Genomic DNA, 21,020 nt, shown 5'->3' with positions numbered 1-21,020 from the left:
TATATCAATTAAAATTATTTAATAATTTTATATAAATTTCAATATTACTGTTATGTTATATACAATTTCCTAGATGTGTTTATGAATTCTATTAAATTTTTATTTAAGAATCTATTTACATTAAATGCTTTAAATTTGTTTTATTTTTGTTAAAACTCAATCTTATAAATATTGATATAAAATTCTTCTAAATATATTACTTGAATAAGTGTTAATATAAAATCCATATAATGAACTTTATTTAAATGAAATCCATACTTTTTATTTATTAGTCAAAAATTAAATTCAAAAATTAAATTCAATCTCAAAATTTATTAAAAACAAAAAACAGAAATTTTACCGAATTTAACATGATCGTACATGGTTAATAAAATTATCTTCATTAAAAAGAAAAACATAAAATATATATTTTTATTTTTATTCCTTTTACATTTTTACAATAACCATGTATATGTGTTCATATTAATAATTAAAAAATTTAAAACATTTTTAATTGTGTTTCACACAGATCGATTGTGTGTATTTATTAAAATATGTTTTATTTTTTTTGTACAAATTTATCAACATTTCATAAATAAAATGAATTTGGAAAGTGAAAAAAAAACTCAAATGAAGAGATTTTTTTATTTTTGGTAACAAGATATAAAAGTTTTAATTACAAGTTAACAGTAGTATCTGGGTTGGATGTTATAACGCGTTTGTCTGTCTGTAACTAATCATCAACCTATGAAGGAGCAACATGTCTGTCTGTAACTAATCATCAACCTATGAAGGAGCAACATAAAATATTCTCATGCCTATGGGAGAACCTTTCATCAACCCAGCTAAAATATCAGAAGCTAAGTTCACCTTTTTAGGTATTTGTTTAAAGAGCACTCTCCATTTACGCTTACATAATTCTTGGATTTGCATAATTAGATTTCTATTAGAATATTCTCTAAAAGTTTATATTTGAAAATAAAAAAGTAACTTATTTTGTAAACATTTGATAAATATACTTATTCATGAACCAAGCTTGAATTTAAAAAAAGTCTAGGCCTGAGCTTGGGTTTAACTTGGCCTAACGGCCTAACCTATCCAAATAACTCATATTACTATTTTAAAAAGGGATAAAATCTCAAAATTACAATAAACTTTGATCTAATGTGTAATTTTATATTTGAACTTTGATTTTGTGTAATTTTACACATGAAATTTTGATTTGATCTATTTTTCACAAATTACTAACATAATTATTGATATAATATTATTTTATGTTTATATATTACATACACAATAATTTATCCAATATTAAAATAAATTGATGTATCTATTTATTTAAATGTGTATGTTTGAATAAAAATTTAAGTTTCGTGTATATATTTGAATTTCAATCAAAGTTTTATGTGTATAATTACACCAAATCAAATTTAATGTATCAAATTACACATTAAATCAAAGTTCATGTATAATTTTAAGATTTATCCCTTTTAAAAATATAAAAAATATATTAATTTATAATAATATTTATATATTTTACAATTAAATTTCAAATAAAAGCATTTAAAAATTTATTTAATTTAAGTTTGAGGGCAAAAACCATTTTTATCCAAGTTTGGCCAGACGCAAAATTTTGTCATCCATTATTCTGAATGAAAATAGTTCGCCCTAAATTTTTTTAGCATATTTAATTAAATTAAGACAATTAGAGTTTTAATTTATTTAAATTAATATGTTAAATAATATTTATCGTTTTTATATATAAAAATATTTAATTTTTTAGTTTTATATTTACCGTTTTATTTTAGAGTTTTAATTATATTTTTTATGTATTAAATTAGGATAATTAGAGTTTTAATTTATTTAAATTTATACCCCATTTTATATTTACCCTTTTTACGTATAAAAATATTTAAAATAAATTTTTAGGGACCGCAATTTAGTTAAGAATATAGTACATATTATAACATTTTTTTGGTATTTATTCTATTTATTTCATTTTAAATGGTTGTATTTAATGTATTACATTACAACAATTATTTGTTATTATTTATTAATTTCATAAGTGGAATTTTTATAAAAATGTAATTATTTTTTAATGTAATTAAGATTGATGTTTTTCTAAATGTAGAAACTTTAGGGATATGATATATCATATAAATTATTTGGAAATTAACATAATTTAATTTAATAGGTTAAGAAATAATATTTAATATCAATTTATTTATAATTTTTGTTAAAAATCTTTAATTTTTTTAATTTGGTTTCTTATTTATTATTTAGAAAATATAAAATATTTTTAAAAATTATATTTTAAGATTAATGTATATATTAGATTAAATACTTCATTTTTTGTTTAATTTTTATTTAAATTAAAAATCATTAAATGTTAAATTTCAAATCTTATATTTAAATCATTTTTAAATCAAAAAAATTTAGGTATTTAATTATAATATAGGAAAAATGAACATTTAATGATATGCTTAAAATAATTTTTAAAATATATGAAAATTTTATTGTAGAAACATTTTTTAAAAAATTTTTTCCGTTCTTAATTATATTTGAAATAAGAGTTTTAAATAAATATTTTCTTTTATTTTTTAAAACTTTTTTTTCTTTTTAAACAGTATTTCAAATATTCCAAAAAAAGTATTTGGAATAATATTTTAAAAATTAAATATCTGTTAAAATTAATTTTTCCTGATGAATTACTCTTTAAAATTTTTAAAAATTGTTTGAACATTATCTAAAAAATATTAAATCTATTTTGATATAATATTAAAAAGTGTGTTAAAAAGTTGTTTAAAATTATTCGGTTAAAGACATCTTGTTATTAAAAAAAAAATTCTTACTCAACACGGTGAAGGGTCATTGATCAAATTAATTCAGGGACATTGACTAATTATTGAAAATTAATCAATATGTTTACAAAAAAATTTATGATAACATGAATGCATGTGAGGGATTAACCACAATTATACCAAAATTATTGAAGCATATATTGTACATTAACTTTAAAGGATTCCTTTCATTAAATCATATATTCATACATTTCATTAAAATACTACAAAAGGAAATAATAAATAAGTAGAAATTTTACGAATTCTCAAATATGGGATAATGTCACTTTTTCTTTTGGTATGATTTTGTTTATCATACATGTTGCCTAACATTATAAACAATATTGTTACAGTTGTTTCCGTCAGGATAAATCTAGCCCATTCTCTTATTTCTGCGAGATGTTTTAAGAAACCAACATCCTTATTACTAGCAGGGTTTAAGGAAAGAATAGGAAAAAACCGTCGTAGTTTTGCCGCCAACATATTCGGTCTTTGTTCAAGCTGCCGACAACCGATTCTTCTCCATCTCTTCCCTGATTGGTTTCCCACAAACACCACTGCTTCTCAATGATCGTTGTCCTTGCACCATCGTCGCTCGTTTTTCCGACCGTTCTCCGGTCCAAATAAGGGCACCGATCAATTCTCCTCCCCCTATCTTTTTTAGTATCTAATTTATAATTTTTGGTTATTGACTATTGTTTATTACTAGTCTTTTTGTGGGTTGTTGTTTCTGGGTTTAAGTTAGTATGGTGAGTTGAGAGTTGATGGTGACTGATGGAGTGGCTCTCGGTTAGGGGGCTTGATGGTGATGTGATGTTGGTGGTTTGACAATGGGAAAATGGGTAAATGAATATAATGATATTGTGGCTTAGGCAGTATAGTGGCTATGACGGAGGTGATGGTTGAAGGATATGATGGGGTTTAGTGATAGTGGGATGGTGGGAATGTTGTAGCTTACTTCAATAGTGGCGAGAGGAAGTTTGGTTACTCGTTGGATAGTTTCTTAAAAAAATGAAATATATTAAAATTATTTAAAGGTTAAATAAAGAGATTGATTTTATTTTTAGATAATTAAAAAGATAATTTTAAAATAATTAAAAAAGAATGATGAATTATATATGTTTAGTATAGCCAACTTATTTGACTCATTACACCCCATGTCTATGAAGACTCAGATGTTGGGATTGACAAAGCTTCTTGCAGTTTGACAAGTTTTAAACGAGTCTCAAAAGGCTGAAAAACTCTTGGCTGTTTGTAATCACCCAGTAACCAAATCTTATAAGTTTTTAAGGCTACGCATAACATATCATAGAGCAAGTGAAAGATATGATTCTTATCAGCTAACCAGATTCTGCTAGGACAAAAAAGCAAAAAAAAAAAAAAAAAAAGGTTCATCTTGGAGGATTTATCATGGACTTAATTGGAATAAAGAAAAGACCCAAGTTTGAGCTTTGATAATTACAGAGGGAGTTCACCACTGTCAGCAATCACAACTTTGCTCTTGGGTGTGCCACTCTGCCTTCCTTCCGCTTCGACTTTGTAAACCACGTCCATTCCAGACAGCACCTTTCCGAAAACAACATGTCTGCCGTCCAACCTGTAAGATAAATAGTAGCCAATCATTACCAACAATGTAAAACCTGAAAACTATAAACATCTTTAACTGTTTGCGATCGTCAATTTGTTATTTACCAGCTGGTTGTCACGGTTGTGATGAAGAATTGTGAGCCGTTGGTGTCGGGACCAGCATTTGCCATTGACAAAAGCCCTATATTCCACAAAAAAGGGAAAAAAGAAAAAAGAAAAAAGGGTTCAGTCCTGTCCTAAAATTTCAGTCTTTCTTTAAGTTATATATTGCACTTGATATTAATAATGGCATATTGGCTCACCAGGTCCAGTGTGCTTCAGCTTGAAATTCTCATCAGCAAATTTCTCACCATAGATTGATTCTCCACCTCTTCCATCACCAAGTGTAAAATCACCACCTTGAATCATGAAGTTTGGAATAATCCGGTGGAAAGCACTTCCTTTGAAGTGGAGAGGTTTCCCACTCTTTCCAACACCTTTTTCACCTGTAATAGAAAACCCAATCTAAAAAAAGGCTCTACTTTAAATAAAAGTTTCTAAGGAGCCATTCACAAAAGGCCAGTGAATCTTCAGTTTCGTTTTTGTTTTCATTTTCATTTCTCAACAACTGTCGCTTATGGTTTTCCCTAGTCCTACAGCTATTACATCTTTATTTACATTAACAAAGGTTGATCAAAGAGATTAAGTAACTCATACCTGTGCATAGTGCTCGGAAGTTTTCTGCATATAAGAAAGTTTAAGCCGATTAGAAAAATAACTGCTAGGAGAATCACACACTACAGCCATTAATGTAGCCATACCACCATCATACCTGCTGTTTTTGGAACTGCCTTTCCGAAGAGTCCAATGACAATTCGACCTGAGAACAATAGTTCAGTAATCTTTGAGCTGTCTAACTCTAAACCGAAAAGCATAAGCAGCTATAATGCGAAGCAACATATAACTTCTATCCAGAAATCTATACGGAAATGATTCAATTAAAGCTCTCTCCCCCTGTCAAACTAAATCTTCATTTCTTCTTAAGGCACTAAGTCCAGGATGCTTTCACCCACTTTTAGAAAATAACGGTATATCGAAAGCTAAGTTACTTTCACCACTCTTTACTATTTAAATCTATGGAATGATAGAAGACTTGATATCAAAGTCTTCAGTTGACACTAGCTCCGAGTTCAATCCTTGAACAACCCCTATACTTTACCTTGCCAAAAGAAAAGTCCATCCCTATCTGCAAATTGTTCAAAGAAACATTTCCACATACGCCATTGTTGGACAATTCGTGTCACAGCTTAAGGGATAGCATTTAAGCTTTTATCACAGATCCAATGGGATTAATCCGTAAGTAAGAAAAGTGGAAGCATACCAGCAGGTTTTCCAGCAATTTCAACATCAAAGTAAACTTTGTGAGTAACTTCTTTCAGATCTTCCTTGGACTTCTTTGCCTGCAAATTCCAAGAAAAAAACACATCAAATAACGAAATTCACTAATTACATCTGATTATCGACAAATTCATCTATCTCATTATAAAGAAATATACCACCAATCTTATGCTCAGTAAATTAAGTGAAACAAAGAAAGACAGAATAATTAAACAATCGGTCAATAAACCCAGAAAAATCCCAGAAGATCTTAACAAAATATAAAGAGATTTTCACATTTTATTCACGGATCAACACCAAAAACAAAACCCAGAACATGAACAAAAAGTGAACCTGAGTAGAAGCTAGAGATCCAAGAAGAACCAAAGTGCAAAGCAAGGTGAGAGACCGCAATCTTGATCTATCCATCTCTTCGATCTTTTGTGTTTCAACTTTCGTAGGCGATTATTGTTATGGACTGAAGCAGGGAGGAGTAAAGAAGAACTATATACGGGAAAGGACGTCACAGCTAGACTGATCAACCAATGAGCGTGCGCCACGTAGTTGGATGGATGTTTTGGTTGAATGTCATTGGCTGGTGGGTTCAACCATGTTGTACAACAGTTTTTTTTCTCATATATCTCAACATAGGGTTTATGGCCAGTGAAAATTCGGCCAGATATATGGGATTAATATAACTAAATTAAGGGCACGACGTTTGGTTCGCTGTATTGGATTAGAGGTGTATTGGAATAGAGGTGTAATAGTAAATTAACTGTTTGGTTGAATGTAATGGAATAGAGACGTAATAGTAATATTATGTTTGGTTGAATGGAATAGAAGTGTAATAGCATAAATTTGTTTTGGTAAATGATTATTGTTATTGTTATTTAAATTTTAATAAGATTATTATTATCAATAATAAATAATTTAATCATATTTTAACATAATTATTATTAAATATATTATAATTAAAATATATAATTTAATAAAATTCTTAGTAATTAATATTCTTATATGAATTTACTCAAATCATAATATATGATACTGTAAAATATAAATTAACATAATTATTATTAAATATATTATAATTAAAATATATAATTTAATAAAATTCTTAATAATTAATATTCTTATATGAATTTACTCAAATCATAATATATGATACTATAAAAGAAAATTTGAAATAATTAATATTAAATATATTTTAATTAAAATATATGATTTAATAAAATTTAAAATAATTATAACTAATAAATTATATTTTATGAATTTGTATAATTTAAAATAATAATTATTACATATAATTTAATAATATATAAATTCATAAAATTCTTGATAATAAATTTTCTTATATGAATTTATACCATTTAAAATAATTAATATTAAATATAATTTAATAATGATATATAATTTTATAAAATTCTTAATAATAAAATGTTCTTATATGAATTTACTAAAATCAAAATATAACTTGAGAATTATATTCTGCATAAATACTCAATCCGAGTTCCAAACATACGTGCCAAGGAAGACGATTATTAAACGTGTCATTGTATTATTTTGACTTGTTTCATGTTTAAGTTGATAAGAGAATTCTTGGACCGCCAAGATTTACATAAATTAAGTAAAATTTAGTTTCAACTGTATCGGTTCAAATTAGATCAATTGATTCACAAATAAGTGTAAATCAGTTGAACCAAGAAAAAAATTAATTGAACTCGTGATTAAAGATGGACGAACTCATTGAACCGAAAATTGATGGTTTGATCAGTTTGACCGTCAATTTAATTCTGAAAACTTCCATAAAGGCTCAAGTAGAGAAGCAGAATAAGAATGGAGTAATAAAGTTGTAGTAATATAAGTTTCTACTGTAGTTGTAGCCACCATTTTTAAACCTAGATGACAACTTGACGAAGCCAAAGGGAAACTTAATCTCGACATACAATAGAGGCAAAAAGCGATATGCTACTATACATTTCAACCAGCTAAAAGCTCACTGATGAATCACTGGTGGGAAGAAACAACAAAGCAGAAACATAAATACAAAGGCTGATAGTTTGGACAAAGTAATAAGCTACAGGCTAAATCATTTGCCAGTCCATGCTTTGTTGGCTTTTAAGTTTAAAACAGATGGCATATAGCTGACAATTTTCATCGAGGAAAACAAGTAGTCTGTTCTACCCAAAATATCTCAAGAGTTTTAAACAAAAGGAAGTTAGTTAGATGTAAACACGCCTTTTCTGAAACCTACAAATGTCAATGGCTAGTTCTTAATTACAAGCAGATCATCCTCCTCGCATATGGGCACCTAGTTCACCAAACTGATCATCAGCTTCCACAGTATCCTCAGACAGGCGAACTGCATCCAACTTCTGTTTCAGGATTTCTATAGCATTAAGAACCAACTGAGAAGCTTTGATCGCACCAGTGGATTCAACTGTAAAGATGAAACTGTCTTCTTTGGCATATATCTCCACAAGACCTGGCTTGCCCATAGCTTCAGCTTTCTTTAGCACCTCATTGTCATAGGTATACGCCCCTGGATCAACCACCACAACCTGTTTTCAAGATAAAAATAGAATTCATAGTTAGCAGCGCCAACAGCAGCAGCAGTGAAATAGCATAACCTCCAATTTTTGGCTCACAATATAGGGACTGAAACAATGCACTCAACATACATGAAACATATGATGCTCAAGCAAGTCAGAACAGCTATCTACACAAAATATGAGGCAAAAGAAAGCACTAATCAAACGAACTAATTCCGAAATGCTCCAACACTCACTGTAATAATAGTCAGTAACAACATTACGGTATCATTGGAGACTTCCTATAGAAATAAGGTTTTCAACACAGTAATGGCAGCAGTAGCAAGCATGCCCCATTTAAATGAAAGCAGAAAGAAATGTAGTTTGACACCTCGTATCTTTAGCTTTGAGATAAACACAGGGTGGTATTAACAGCCCTAATACAAGGAGAAACACTCCAATCCAGAAACCTAAACTGAAGCTCAAGTTCCATCAATATCCTCATGATTCACAAAAGTAAAAGGCACATAAGAGGAACTTTTGTAAGAAACATATAAAGACAAAATGCTACTAAAACACGTCCACATTTTAAGCTCAAGCAAACTAGAAACTCTAAAAGGAAAGACCTTGATGACGTGCAAAGCAATTCAATCCTCCTATTGGACAGACCATAGATGTAATTAATCAAAACCAGCAATTGCTTTAACAATCCAGAAGCTCTAGTGATAGCCAACACAACCCAAAGCTTAATCTCAAACAATTTCTTTGTTAGAATAGATGTAATGATGTAGAAAGTAAAGGCATAGCATACCTGTTGGGTATTTGGGTCAATGTCAAAGACTTTAGTTGGACTACTCTCAACAAAGCTTAGCTTCTCTTCAAGCGTCAAGCTTTCCATCAAATCTTCATTGATATGAATCTTAGGTTCATACATAAAAGTCACCGTCGCAGTAGGTGACCATTTGGCGTGATCTTTCCCTATCCCTTTCCTCGCAATTGCCCTCAGCCTCAGTTCTTGCCCTCGCCGTAACTTCACAATAATAATCCCTCTGAAAAGAAACAATTTCAGTTGTACAAACGACTTGTTAAGGGAACCACTAACGTCACCTAGTGCCCAAGCCAATGATATATGAGGCCTTGGATCCTGTAGGTTGACAAATAATATGATAGAAGAATAAGATCATTGCTCTGCATTTTATGAAGTATTGATTAGATTTGGCAATTAATTATAACGGCACAGACCTTATAGAACTCGGGAAGATTGTAAAACTTGTAAACCTCGTTAACAGCCTGAATTTGCTTAGTTATCTGCGAGTTAATTGCAACAAAGTAAATGCCATTTATTTGGAAATAAAAGAACAGTGGAATATAGAGGGAAAAGAAAAAGAACTGCAAGATGAGCATCCCGATTTGTTCTACATAAGATTGCCATCCTACTGAGAGCAGATACGACTTAAATACTTAATTGTTAGGAAATGAGAATAGAACAAATACCCGACCAGTATGACAAACCAGTGCAAAATAAACATTATTTAGAAGTTTTTACTCCAACTGAAGCATCAATCTCTAAATTATATACCACTTTTAGAAACATAACTTGGAAACCCAAGCATCTCTATACAAAATAAGATAGGCAATAAAGCTATGGTATATCGTCCTCTTTCTTTAGCTTTTCTTTTTCACTTGAGATGTCCATATATATAAACAATGAAAGCAAGCTCAATATGCAAAAGAATTACAATTTCAGTAAAAGAAAAAAAGAAAACTCCAGCACACTTACCTCGGGTAATCCTCCCGTAACGACTTCGAGTGAAAGAAAGGTGCGCGTTCGATCATCATTGATAAAAACCTCCCATTTGTTAAAATCAATCCAATACCTACTTGCAATAAGAACAAAGATCAAAACCATATCCTTGAATCATAAGGAAGAAAACCCAAAGATTATTTATTTAACAATGGAACTAAGCATAATAATAGTAAAGAATAACATCAAACCGCTTTTGAAACAGGAGGCGGAGGGAGAGGAGACGACAGCGTCTCCTCCTTTTGGGGATTGGAATTGGCGGGAAGAGACAGCGTAGGGGAGTGGTCGAAGTCGAAGTCCGATGAGTCGTCGTCTCCATATGTTGCTCTTAGCACTTAGGGAACAGCTGCCACTTCCAGTTCGTATGTACACTTAGGGCAAATCGGCAGAAGCTAGAAGGAAGGAACAGAAGAGGCAAAGGGGAACAGAAGAGGTAGAGGGTAAAACAGGGAGGGGAAACTGAAGAGGCATCTAATTTGGGCAAAAGAGGGGGATTAGAAATCGGTAGTTTTCACCGATTAGAAAAGTAATGTATTACACGCGTATTAGGAATACATTGAATCAAACGACGGAATAAAGAGAGATTAGTGGGGCCTATCGATTAGGGGTGTATTGGCAATACATTGAACCAAACATGGCATTAAGTGTATTTTAAGCTATCTTATTAATTTAAAAAAAATTAAAACATATTTATATTATTTTTAATTTAATTTTATATATTTTTTATTTACTAAAATTGTAAATATTTTAATCTTTAATCTTTTTTAATGTTTATAGTACAGTAATATAAATTTAATGTTTATATGTTATAAATTATATAATATAAGATATTATTAATTTAAAAACCGTCTAACTTCTTTTCCTAAGTCTATTTTCAAAGTCAAATATTTTTATATAAATCCTTTTAAATTTTAAGCAATTCTTCGTGCTTCAGGGAGTAGTTTACCCATGAAAGTAACACCATATTTATTTAGCAAATTGTATGAGGTTTTCAATTATTGGTGAAATAGATGAGTTTAAACGATTGAAGGATAAAGTTGGATCCTGCAAGTTCCAGCTTTGAAGTCGGAACTTTATGTCAATTCCATGCAATTCAATATGGAAGGTGAACTGGGTATTTATATTCCTACTATAAAAGGTGAAAAATCATGTCTTAGTGGTGGTTTGCAAGGAAGAGATGGTTGAAAACCTGCTGAAGGAAAGGTGTTCTCTGTTAATACATAAGGAATGGATAGAAGAATGGTTCTCCCAGGTGTTAGCTTTCAAGATCACTAAGGTTGTTCCGATGTTGCAAACGAGTTGAGATCAATCTTTATGTGCACAGGCAAACTTGTAGAGAAAAAAGGTTGCAGAATATTCCTCATTTTGGAGTTTCATCTACCATCCCCGATGTCAAGTACTATTTGAATACTAAAACCTTACGCTTTTGACACTACATGGATGAATTAGGACTTATTTCCAAGATGACTTGAACAAAGAAGGAATTGCAATCAGTATTATGTATAAAGCTGAAAAGAAAAGAAAAAGTGAGTGAAGTTGGTGACTAGAGGACCTAGATACAATTTTTGCAAAATAAACATTGGGTTCGATATATATGAGGAAAAAAACGTATAAAATAAGCTTCGCATAGTTTCTCTTTTCGGGAAACATAACCAAATATTCAAGTATAATAACACATCACACTGTAATATAGAGCACTAAATTAACAACCGAATTTGGCTTGTTTATGAAATGCTTTTAGTGGTCTATTGGTGTTGCCACATTATAGTATGACAAAAGAGTAATAGTTAAAACTAGAGGCACGATATTGTTCATACAGTTTGGTTAACAAATGATGGAAATGCAAAACAATAAAATGCACTTGTACCAAATTCTTAAGATAAATGCTGGGATATCTTAACCAAATTCTTTAGATAAATGCTGGGATTTGATGTATATCTCAGTCCCTCTTATTGTTAAAAGTGACTCAAAGGTTTCCCTTTACTAGTTTGCTAGCTCCTTCCAAATCTTTAGAGTACTGATCACTTTTTTATTTCCACCAGCTTCTTGATATTTGCATTGATCATCTTGAGTGACACCATTTTTTTGTTAAAACGGAGTCGACTTGAATTTTGAAAAAAGAATGAAAACGAGAGTCACCATCAATCTTTTTTGATGAGGTGTGATAGGGTCACCTCGAAAAGTGGTTGTTTTTAATAAACGATTTAATTTTTATTAAAACAACGATTTTGGTCTACGAAATTCAGAAAACGGGTTCGGGAGTCGGTTACGCACGAGGAAGGATTAGCACCCTCGATACGCCCAAAATTGGTACCTAGTTGATTAATTAGTGTCTTAGTGTCGAAAATTGAAAATTTGAAGAGTTTTAAAAATACGATCCTTAAAAGAAACTCTGATCACGTGAATTGAAATATAAGATTCTCTTGTTCTGAAGGAATATCACATCCAGCACGTTAGGACACGATACTCTAAACCATCGAAACCAAGATCACCTTATAGTTTAATGAAACCATACTTTGAAGTTTTAAGAGGATATTTGGCTATTTAGTCGAACGAGAAATCGAAACCCAGCACGTTAGGGCACATTTCCTCGATTTTCCAAACTCGAAGTATTGCCTTATTTTAAAAGTTTAAAAAGGATATTTGGCTATTTGGTCAAACGAGAAGTCGAAACCCAACACGTTAGGGCATGTTTCCTCGATTTTCCAAACGCGAAATATTGCCTTATTTTAAAAGTTTAAAAAGGATATTTGGCTATTTGGTCGAACGAGAAATCGAAACCCAGCACGTTAGGGCGCGTTTTCTCGATTTTCCAAACGCGAAATATTGCCTTATTTAGAAAAAATTTTCTTTTTTGAATAATGACCACTTGAACGAGGTGCACTTGTTTTGTGAGAAAATAAAACGGTTTATTATGGGTGTATACAAATCGAACGTAACTTTGAAGCAATGAAATGAAATAAAACGATAATATAGAACATGAAATGACAATTCACGAATAAAATATCACGTTAATAAATGGCAATAATGTGAAAACAAATTAACAAATTACACATGCATAATGATAATAATCATACCACATGCATCACTTTAACATACCAATATTAATAACCCGAGTAAACGAAATAATCGAGAACAATTTTGCGTAGCTAATAATATAAGACAAGTAATTTATGAAATCAATTCGAAATGAATGGTGAATATCTCAAGCAAACAAAATATGAAACTTAAAATGAAAAATACTAATATAGTTTAAAATAAATAAATAAAAGAACACAAAACAGTATTCTTTTTCTTTATTAAAAATAATATATAAAAAATAAAGGGCAATATAATAGTTTAAAACAAATAATGTAATACAAAAAAATTAAATAAATATTATGTGAAACATTTAAAATAACTACGTAAAACTTAAAATGCATAATAATAAAAGAAGAGCTCAAAACAAAACAAATTAATTAATTAATTTTTTTAAAAAATAAAATAAAATAATTAAATGGAATAAGGATGGAATTGAAAACGGACCCAAAATTTGGGGTTCAAATCGCAAATAAATTAAAGAGGGTGACGAGGGACTAAAACAAAATGCGCTGAAGCGGAAAGGGACTTCCAGGGAAATATTCCCCAGCCCTAAAACGCAGCGCTTCAGCGAGGATTAAAATGAAATCAGCATGAAATTTATGGACCAAACTGAAAGAAATAAAAGGGGGAGATTACACTGCACTATAAAAGCAGAGGGGCTGAACGCGCAAATTGCCTCTCCAGGCAAAACACGCGAATCCCAGCCATGTAGCGGGTCGGGTTGCGGGTCAGAGGTCCAAAACGACGTCGTTTTGGCCTCTGAACCCCACCCCCAAAATGGTGCCGTTTTACTTATTTATTTAAGTCAGATTTTTTTCTCAAAATTTCATTTTTTTCTTCTTTCTCAAAAAAAACATCAAAACTCTCTCAATCCCTTCCCCTTTTCTCCGACCGATAGAGCCACCGTCCGTCCGTCATGGCCGCCGACCGATGATGGCAGTGACCATCGTGTACGGCGGTGGATTCCAAACAAAAAAGCCATTTCGATCAAAACGACCTCCCCAAGCCCGATTTGAAGCCGAAACCTCCAAAAATCAGGCGAAAATGCCCGAAATAATCGAAGACCCTTCGACTTCCGGCCACCTTTCATCGGAGGTGGCTACCTTAGGCGTCCTTACGGAGGAGCACCGCCCTCAGGTACGGCTCCTTTAAACCCCTTTTTATTTCTACGTTTTTTATTAAAAAGATTTATAAAAAAATAATAAATAAACAAAAAGATAAAAAATGAAAAAAAAGGGAAAACGAACAGAAAATAATAAGATCTAAATCAACCATTTCAATATTTTTGTGTTGCTTTTCTGATTTCCAGTGTTCATAAAAAAATTTACAAGAGGAGACTTTGCCTTTTATAGCCACATTACAACCATTGCTTTTCATTTTTTCGTTTTTTGCTCTTTATTTCGCTGGATTCTCCTGTTGCTTTGCATTCATTTCTCTCTGCAGGTGTCAGAAAGGCGTGACGATGGCGTGTAGTGGCAGAAGCAGGCGTGAGGAGGCTGGTGGCTGGGGAGGCAGACGAGGAAGCATGCGGCGCAAAGAGTAGCTAGGGTTTTCTGCTGCTAAAATTTTAGTTTCCTAGGCTAGTTTTTTTTTTTAATTTTGGGCCTGCTGGGTTAAACATGATTTGGGCTAGTCTTTTGGGTTTGTTATTATTGTCTTTTATTTGGACACTGGGCCCAGCAAATTTGGGCTTCTACATTGAGCTGATCCCTTAGATGGGAAATCATCTTTGCCTTCTAAGTTACTGCCAAGTTTTATTGTACACTTGTTGATCAAGATTTGCAACTGTTAAGTATGACTCTTATTTCAGTCAAATTTGAGAAATAATCGATCTTTTAATTAAACTCTGTTTTTTTTGTTTCAATCAAACTCTGATTATAGGCTCTTTTACAATATTAGAAAACACACCCATTAAATATTAGAACTCATAACATTTTTAAGAGAATTTTCTTTATGTTTTGAGGGTTCTTTGTTTTCAGGTTTTTGGAGTTTAGTTTTTATCTCTATCTTTTGTACTTTTCGTTCTTTTGTCATTATAGTAAAATTGTCTTTACATGTGGTTTTTTATCCTCTTTAGAGAGGTTTTTCCACATTAAATTTGTGTGTTTAATTTTTCAGTTTCTTCTATTATTTTTACTTATTCATTGCTTAATTGGGTCGATCCCCAACAGTAACATAAATTCCACGTTGAAAGGTTCATCTCTTTAAGTAGTTTCAGGTTCATCTCTTTAAGTAGTTTCTCCCCTACCTCAGCAAATGTCTTCTCTATGCTTTCCATACTTAAACTTATTTGAAATTTTAATCACAGGAGGAATGGAGATTACTTTTTGACACCCTTTTTCTTTATTAGTATTTCAAAAATAAAAGAGTGAAAAGGTAAAGCACCACTAAAGTAGGTTTTGAATGTGTAACTATGAATATGATGTCAAAGATAATAAAATCCAAATCAAAGGAAATAATGTTACCAACTTTATGAAGTGGCAAAGCAAGAGACTTATGGACACTTAAAGAATTACAAAAATGGCTTGCAAGTCTGTTACGTTGAAGCTAAAAAAGCTATTTTAACTTGGCCTTTTTGTCTTTTCTAGTTTTAGCCTAAACATACACATTTTTAGGATCACAAGGAAGGGACAACTTTGATTTTTTTCTTTACTTCTTGTTTTTCTCTCAACATGTGTTGTTAAACTCTTTATTGTAGTTAAAGAAATTTTGATGTTTTGATTCTTCAAGTTTATAAGATGTAATTTATTTTTATTCTTTATTTATTCATTGGTATTAATATATATCTTATTTTAGTCTCATATATTTTGGATTGTTCAATATATTTGTCACATATGATGATTTGGAATATTTGTCTTGTTAATTAGAATTGTTGCATATGTAATTATTTAATCCTTCTAATACTAGCATGATTTGTGTAGAAGCTAGATATACATTTCATGTTATGTGGAAGTGTAATATAGTCTAAATGAATCCCTCTTCTATGTGTTTGTTGGTGGTTGTGTTGTCTATTAAGGAAGGATTGGGTTGGTGCTCATGTTGTTCCTGGTATAGCCTTAGTTGTTAGAAGAGATAGGCCTCCAATATTTTCATCTTTTCTTGTATTTCAGTGAAATGTTGGGAACCGACTGTGGGTTTTGAGAGGTTTGGTCAACAAGCTGGGCACTGTCGTTGGTGTTGGCTTGGGTGGGGTAGGCATAGTACCATAATGGTGGGTATGTACTAATAGTATGGGGGCTAGGCAAGGGTGTTGCAGGGAATAAACGAGGATGTCCCTGATGGAAGTGGATAATGCTGTTGGTTGTGTTGTTGTTGCTTTAGGTTTATGGGTGGCTGAACAGCCAGGGGAGGTTTATGGGGTTGTGTTTAGGTTTGCTGAAGGTCTTAGTTTCAGTTTTATATATTTTTAGAAATGATAGTAGAAGAGTGAGCCATGGCAGTTCGATCCACACTCACTACACCGATTGTTGATATTAGTCACCAATAATGAGGAAGTAGTGGTGGAGAGAAGTATTGGGTCACCTAGGTTAGGTGGGGAGTTGGTGGAGTGAAGGAGGAGAGAGGAGGTGCTCTTAAAGAATAGCAAGGAGGAGGAGAAGGGCAATGGGTGATGACGAAGATGATGGGAGAGTAGGAAAAAGATCCTTGGACCCTCATGCACCCAAGCTTATATAGTGGGTCATCTCTTATCTCGTAGTGTCGTGTGGTAATTCATACGATGTCCTACATGGGCTGGCTAGGTGTTAGTGTCATTCCAGGCCAGTTGTGGCCATGATGCATACTGCGTGGTCCGACTAGTGTCATAGATTGTCTTGCTCTGACATCAATGTCCTAGAGGTTATACTATACGATTATGCTTTGGTGGGCCTAGCAAGGGGTGCATCGCAAGGAGTGAGCTATGGGCCGTCATACAGCTTGTCAAGTGTCTCGCTCTACTAAAGGGTATAACAAAGCCATATATATGTATAAAAGTAATATTTTCTTATACAAATAAAAATAAAGTTTTGTAGGCATAGTTAAAATATTTCCTAACTATATATTTTAATTACTTATGAAAAAAATCGTATGGTTTTTTTCTTTTTTTATTATTTATAAAACATTAATTTTATTAAATTAAGAAAAGCATATTAATTTCTATATATGGTTTTAATACTTAACATATAATTTCAATTAATCGATAAATTTTATTATTATATTTAAATGATTAACTAATAAATATTAAAAACTATATTTTTTAATTTTAAATAAATTAATTAAGTAAATTTCTAATACATAATGTTCAATAAATCTAATTAGAATAAATAATAAGTGTTAATATTATTTTAACATTGTTCTATCAAAATTTAATATTTCCATAACATTATTCAAAATTATACATTTATAATCACACAAAACTAAATTAAGTAGTATTATAAACATTTTATAATTCATAAATGAAAAAAATTATTAGTATTAAAAAATCTACTATCAGATTAGTTTATTAAGGTTATATTAATATTATACTTTTATATAATATTTTTACATAATGAACTTTCGTTTTATTTTTAAAATTTTAAATAATATGTTATGATTATTTAACTTTGAATATATTATCACAGTAATTGATTTATGTTTATTTTTAATATTAAATTTTTTATTCTTAACTTCTATTTATCAGAATACCAACTATACAGATTCTAAAAATTAAACATTTATATTATATTATTTTATTACTTTCTTAATCATATTATTTCTTATAAATTCTGTAATAAATTTTTAAGAAATAAATATAATATATTTTAATTGATACATATAATTAAACTCGTGCATCGCATAGGATAGGAAGCTAATTATACACTAATACTGTAATAAATATAACTAAATTATGATACACCTACTGTGTGAGTGAAAAAATTTTATGTAACAATTAAAAAAAATAATACAAAAATCAAATGTGACTTTGGTTAAAATGATAAAGTTGAAATAGTGAAGATCACGATATCTTGAGTTCAAAGCTTATAATTCTCATCATTTGCATGTATTGATAGTTTAGGAATCACATTAAACATTTTATGAAAATGAGCGATAATGCAACATCTATTGATACTTCAAATACTGTATTGGACATTTTTAAAATACATGTATCACAATAAATATTCTATAAAATTACAAAGTAGGAAATGTTACATTATCCCAACTTTTTATATATAATATAGATATAGATTACATAGTTACAAAATTACCGGAAAGAAAGTGTACATCTACCGGAACGAATTTGAAATTTTTTTTGTTTTCTTGGAGAGTAAATTTGGTTGAGTTTATCGAGGGATCCTGTTTCTGCTTGAGAAGCATTTATGGAGAAGAAAAGCAAAAATAACAAGGGGAGCTAGGATGTATCTGCAAAACAGTATGAGACCTACAGAACAATATAAAACAATATTTGAGTTCATGGAAATAAATAGGAGTTAAATTTCAACTACTTTGATTTCACCAAATCTGGGAACCTTACCGATTACAAAGACGTAAGCAAGGAACAAGATGGCGTTCCGAAGTTGGGTAGCGTAATCTGCATATACAAATATTAATTCATAATCAGTACAAATTAACATATAGTGTATATAAGTATATTCACACCATGCCATCTTGAAGCTTTACCATAAATATGGGTATGAAAAGCTTGTGTAAAGGCGGATAAATAGGGAGAAGAGTAAAGAAATCTTACCATCTTCCTTGCTACAGTGAAAGCGGCTGGATTCTTGAGTTGGAAACTGGCAATAACCACCATCTGCCCTGCAATCCCTACACTCAACTGCCCATCTCAGATCAAACCCTAACTGCAGTGTCCGCTGGATTTCTTCATAACTGGATGGGAACTGATCAACCTTATGATCGGAGAGGACCATGGCAATGATGTCACAAGCACTTGTAATATGAGAATCGTACAACATGTAGTTAGTGTAATTAAGGTAAACCCGAGACGTATTCCCACTCAAACAGGGAACCATGCTGCTACCCATACTATTAATTTCCTTTGAGCATCTCACGAAAGTGGCATGCGGGCTAAAATACTGTCTATAATACCGACCATCGCCCACCACTTCCTCTAATCCTAGAGATCTGTAGGGCAAACCGCAGTTTCCGGCGGCTAAGTTGATGTCGACGAGGCGGATAAGGCGTTGGGCATAGGAAATGTTGTTGACGTAGTAGAGTCCGGCGTGGAAGTTGAGGATGGTTCGATTGTGGTTGTCGCAGTAAAGCTCGTAGTCAGGGTCGCCGCAGTGGGGTGGGTCTCTTTTGAGGCGAAACGGGTATCCGATGTTGTGGATATCTCCGCATGAAGTAGAACAAGGTGGAGGATGGTTTCTTGCTTGGATTGGAATGAATAATAGAATGATGAGTAAAGCAATTGCGGATGAGTTTCTCATATTATCTTAAACTCTTCTGCTGGTTGATTTGATTTTTGGGTAATTTGCAGAGTCGATGGTTGTGTATCTATATTTCTATATAATATTATTAAAATTGATTGAATTTTCAACAAGGCGAGTCATAAAACCTTGAAATTTTCTACGGAAGGAGGACCGGTCAATGTCGTCGGTCAGAGTTAGACAGAAACAGAAACTAGATGTTACACATTTAAAATCTTGAATTACTATCCAAATTCAGAAATCCAATGACTCAACTCGAATCAGAGAAAAAAAAGTTATGTATGTAAGTATGTATGTATGTCTGGCCTTATCTAATGTGCAATTAACGAATCAAAGAATGTAAAACAGGAGTCAAATCCGGCGGGCTTACCTGGAGTCTGAGCTCATCCATCCTTTCTCCGGTTTCTCAACTTACCTCAATTGATGGGTTTGGCACTTGCTAATGATGGCCAATACTACAAAAAAAGTCAAATGGATACGTGGTCCAAGCCAAGTTGAACGCCGGGCCATATAGGAATAGGAGGGTGTGGAATGTGATATGGCAAAGTCAACTTAGGTGGCCGAATCAAAGAGATGAACATGCTGTGTCCTACAGGCTTTAAGGCTTCATCGCATTCCATTCACTATCATATCTGTTGATACAATTATATAACCAAAAAAAAAAAAATAGAGAAAGTGGTGATTGCTGTGGACGTTAATTCACTAAGTTGAGGTGGAGAGCCGAAAGTTAGAGTAAAGATAAGGAGAGTATGGAAGCTGAAGGTTGAAGGTGAATTAGTAGAGTGTAGGCTTGGTATTTTGGAGAGTCGATTCCTTCTTTCTCGTTTTTGGAGTTTGAAGGTTCCGTGTAAAGTCATGTTAACGTGTTGGACTTACCATTAAGTCATCATTATGGAACGTGTGGGATGAATGTCTAGTTGAGCCCATGTGATATTTGGCAACCAAGAACTTCATGTTCCTGATAAAGACTCTAAAACTCGGGTAACAAATAGCCTGTACTTATCAGGATGATCCTCCCGGAGGGGAGAATTTGTAGATGACCTTCGAATTTACTGGTGGCAAGCTTACTATTTGAATACTTTTTTGATTTATCACATGTTTTAACACGAATATATATAATAACATCAATATCTTTAGTTGTTTAACTTTAATTTAACTCTAAATTATTAACTTCAAAATTTCTCTAAGTTAGATTATATCTTTAAGTTAATCTATATTTATTAATTTTTTTTATAAAAATATGCAATTTTATTTGCACATATTTTCAAAAAACTATTACATAAACAATTCTTAAAATATATATTAAATTTATATACTCTTTGCTTTTCAATTTTTTTCTTTTTATTAAAATTTTAGACATAAACAATTTAAATAATTTTAATTTTTATATTTTGATATTATATACTTAATGTCATATAACATAATTACATAATATTTA

The 21,020-nt window shown here is 31.4% G+C and overlaps 3 protein-coding genes across 3 annotated transcripts; all 3 read right to left on the bottom strand.

Annotated features, from left to right (window-relative positions):
• Positions 1 to 3,913: 3,913 nt before the first annotated feature.
• LOC107891621 (peptidyl-prolyl cis-trans isomerase CYP19-4) lies at positions 3,914 to 6,424 on the bottom strand. Its single transcript, XM_041100507.1, has 8 exons — positions 6,117 to 6,424; positions 5,767 to 5,845; positions 5,218 to 5,265; positions 5,103 to 5,126; positions 4,709 to 4,891; positions 4,512 to 4,587; positions 4,282 to 4,416; positions 3,914 to 4,170 (listed from the first exon to the last, which is right to left on the bottom strand). The coding sequence occupies exons 1-8, from the start codon at positions 6,189 to 6,191 to the stop codon at positions 3,981 to 3,983; spliced, it is 810 nt and encodes a 269-aa protein (XP_040956441.1). The 5' UTR covers positions 6,192 to 6,424; the 3' UTR covers positions 3,914 to 3,980.
• Positions 6,425 to 7,922: 1,498 nt separating this feature from the next.
• Positions 7,923 to 10,497, bottom strand: LOC107892913 (DNA-directed RNA polymerases II, IV and V subunit 3-like). The gene is made up of 5 exons (XM_041100506.1): positions 10,289 to 10,497; positions 10,074 to 10,170; positions 9,536 to 9,601; positions 9,105 to 9,437; positions 7,923 to 8,323 (listed from the first exon to the last, which is right to left on the bottom strand). Exons 1-5 carry the CDS (start codon positions 10,414 to 10,416, stop codon positions 8,051 to 8,053), a joined length of 897 nt encoding a protein of 298 aa, XP_040956440.1. The 5' UTR covers positions 10,417 to 10,497; the 3' UTR covers positions 7,923 to 8,050.
• A 7,668-nt stretch (positions 10,498 to 18,165) lies between these two features.
• Positions 18,166 to 20,291, bottom strand: LOC107891619 (uncharacterized). The gene is made up of 3 exons (XM_016816460.2): positions 18,880 to 20,291; positions 18,667 to 18,723; positions 18,166 to 18,573 (listed from the first exon to the last, which is right to left on the bottom strand). The coding sequence occupies exons 1-3, from the start codon at positions 19,580 to 19,582 to the stop codon at positions 18,476 to 18,478; spliced, it is 858 nt and encodes a 285-aa protein (XP_016671949.1). The 5' UTR covers positions 19,583 to 20,291; the 3' UTR covers positions 18,166 to 18,475.
• Positions 20,292 to 21,020: the final 729 nt, after the last annotated feature.

Source organism: Gossypium hirsutum, chromosome D09 (assembly GCF_007990345.1).
Source record: "Gossypium hirsutum isolate 1008001.06 chromosome D09, Gossypium_hirsutum_v2.1, whole genome shotgun sequence".
NCBI lineage: Eukaryota > Viridiplantae > Streptophyta > Magnoliopsida > Malvales > Malvaceae > Gossypium > Gossypium hirsutum.
Note: the sequence above shows the minus strand (reverse complement) of the source record. Positions and strands in the feature narration are given on the sequence as shown.